Genomic DNA, 1,785 nt, shown 5'->3' with positions numbered 1-1,785 from the left:
GAAATAGAAAGTCGTCACTGTCATTTGTGATCAATTTAATGCATCCTTTATGAATAACAGTATTAATTTCTTACCCTAAACTTTTGAAAGGAAGCCTATCACTGTTTCTTGAACAGCAAATCAGCATATTAGAATGATTTCTGAAGAATCATGTGACACTGAAGACTGGAGTAATGATGCTGAAAATTCAGTTTTGCAGCACAGAAATAAATTACACTTTAAAGTATATTAAAATAGAAAGCAGTTATTTTAAATTGTAATAATATTTCACAGCATTAATGTATTAATCAAATAAATGCAGCATAAAAGATTAATTTTCTTTTAGATATCACATTATTTATTGATGTATTTAGAATACATAAGTGAAGAGTTGTTAAACAACACATCTTCAATTAATTTATTAATTCCAGTGCAGAAAAAACATCAGTAGGCTGTACAATTATTCGTTTATAAGCTTATAATTGACTTATCCTTCACATGTACATTGGCCATTTCTATGTGAAGCACCATTATTCAGTATCTCATCATGCCTTGACAATGACTAGTGGCTTACAACACCAGTTAGGTTTATCAGAATGCTTTATGTCTGTACTACATTCCAGCTGTGCACCTCTCCGCCATGTTCAGTGTAAAATTCCATCATATCCATGGACGCCGCATTTTTTGCCTGCAATCTGGCAGCCAAATGTGAGAGCATCCTGTAGGCTGCCCCCTGCAGAAAAGAGAACAAACACAACTTGATTTATATGCACAACTCACAATAACCCTTTACTTTGTGTTTCATATTCAGACCTTCATCCTCACCATTTGAAAGGGAATGAATCACAGACGCATTGAACGTATCTCCTGCTCCAAGTGTGTCTACGAGCTTCTCAGGCGGGAATGCATCTGCATGGATGATTACGCCATCGGGACCCATGGCATCCGCTCCCTTTTCCGCCCAGGCACAAATGAGGGTAGCTCTAGACACACGCAAACTCATCTAAACACATGGAACAGCTAATATTTCAAAAGAACATGATTATGAATAGACATAGAGTTTTTGGAGCACTAATGACATCTAGTGGACGTTTTAAACCACCGACTCACCTCTTTCTTAGACGGCCACAGAAACCTTTCAATGCCGCTGCAGCTGAGGTAAATCCAAAGTGCTGGGCCACATCCTTACTAACAAAGACCTGAGAGAAAGTAGAACAGATAAATAGGTTTTGTAGCATTTATCTTATTAGCTGCCTTGTATATAATTGGCTCACTCAGATTTCGGCAGATTTTGAATGTCCTTGCATGTTCATTTAATGAATACTTTATTGACTATGTATTCATTATATATTTAGACATCAGCTCCCAGTAGCAATTCAGTATTCTTTGCCGTTTATCTGAAGATTTTTCAAAATTGCTGCAAATTTTAAGTTAACACAAGAAAAAGTTTTGTATGGAGCTGTTTATAAGTCATATATTTTGCCATTTTAAAATAAATTCTTTTTTTCAGGTAGGTTTTTGTTTTAGAACTCTCTTTGTTTGAGAAGTCTCTATAAAAGAAGGCTGCACTTTTTGTTGTTTTATCAAAAATACAGTGAAAACTCTAACATTGTGAAATATTATTGCAATTTATAATGTAATTTATTCCTGTGATGAAAGCTGCATTTTCATGCTTTTACAAAACCATGGCTTAATGTTTTTGTAAAAACTGATATATATATATATATATTTTTTATCATTCTTTAATAAATAGAAAACAGTAATATTGTAAAATATTATTACAATTTAAAATAACTTTTCTATTTT

General features: G+C 33.5%; 1 protein-coding gene across 3 annotated transcripts in view; it reads right to left on the bottom strand.

The window, feature by feature from the left end:
* Window positions 1–383: 383 nt before the first annotated feature.
* The window catches only part of khk (ketohexokinase), a 15,782-nt gene continuing 14,380 nt past the window's right edge, over window positions 384–1,785 (bottom strand). For all 3 annotated transcript variants that reach the window (XM_073827198.1, XM_073827197.1, XM_073827199.1), the window contains 3 exons: window positions 1,090–1,178; window positions 805–962; window positions 384–712 (listed from right to left, as the gene is read on the bottom strand). In XM_073827198.1, coding sequence (XP_073683299.1) covers window positions 624–712; window positions 805–962; window positions 1,090–1,178 — 336 coding nt within the window. In that variant the 3' untranslated portion in view covers window positions 384–623. The remainder of the gene's footprint in view (window positions 713–804; window positions 963–1,089; window positions 1,179–1,785) is intronic.

Source organism: Garra rufa, chromosome 21, assembly GCF_049309525.1.
Source record: "Garra rufa chromosome 21, GarRuf1.0, whole genome shotgun sequence".
Taxonomy (NCBI): Eukaryota; Metazoa; Chordata; class Actinopteri; order Cypriniformes; family Cyprinidae; genus Garra; species Garra rufa.
This window is presented reverse-complemented; position numbering and strand designations above follow the sequence as displayed.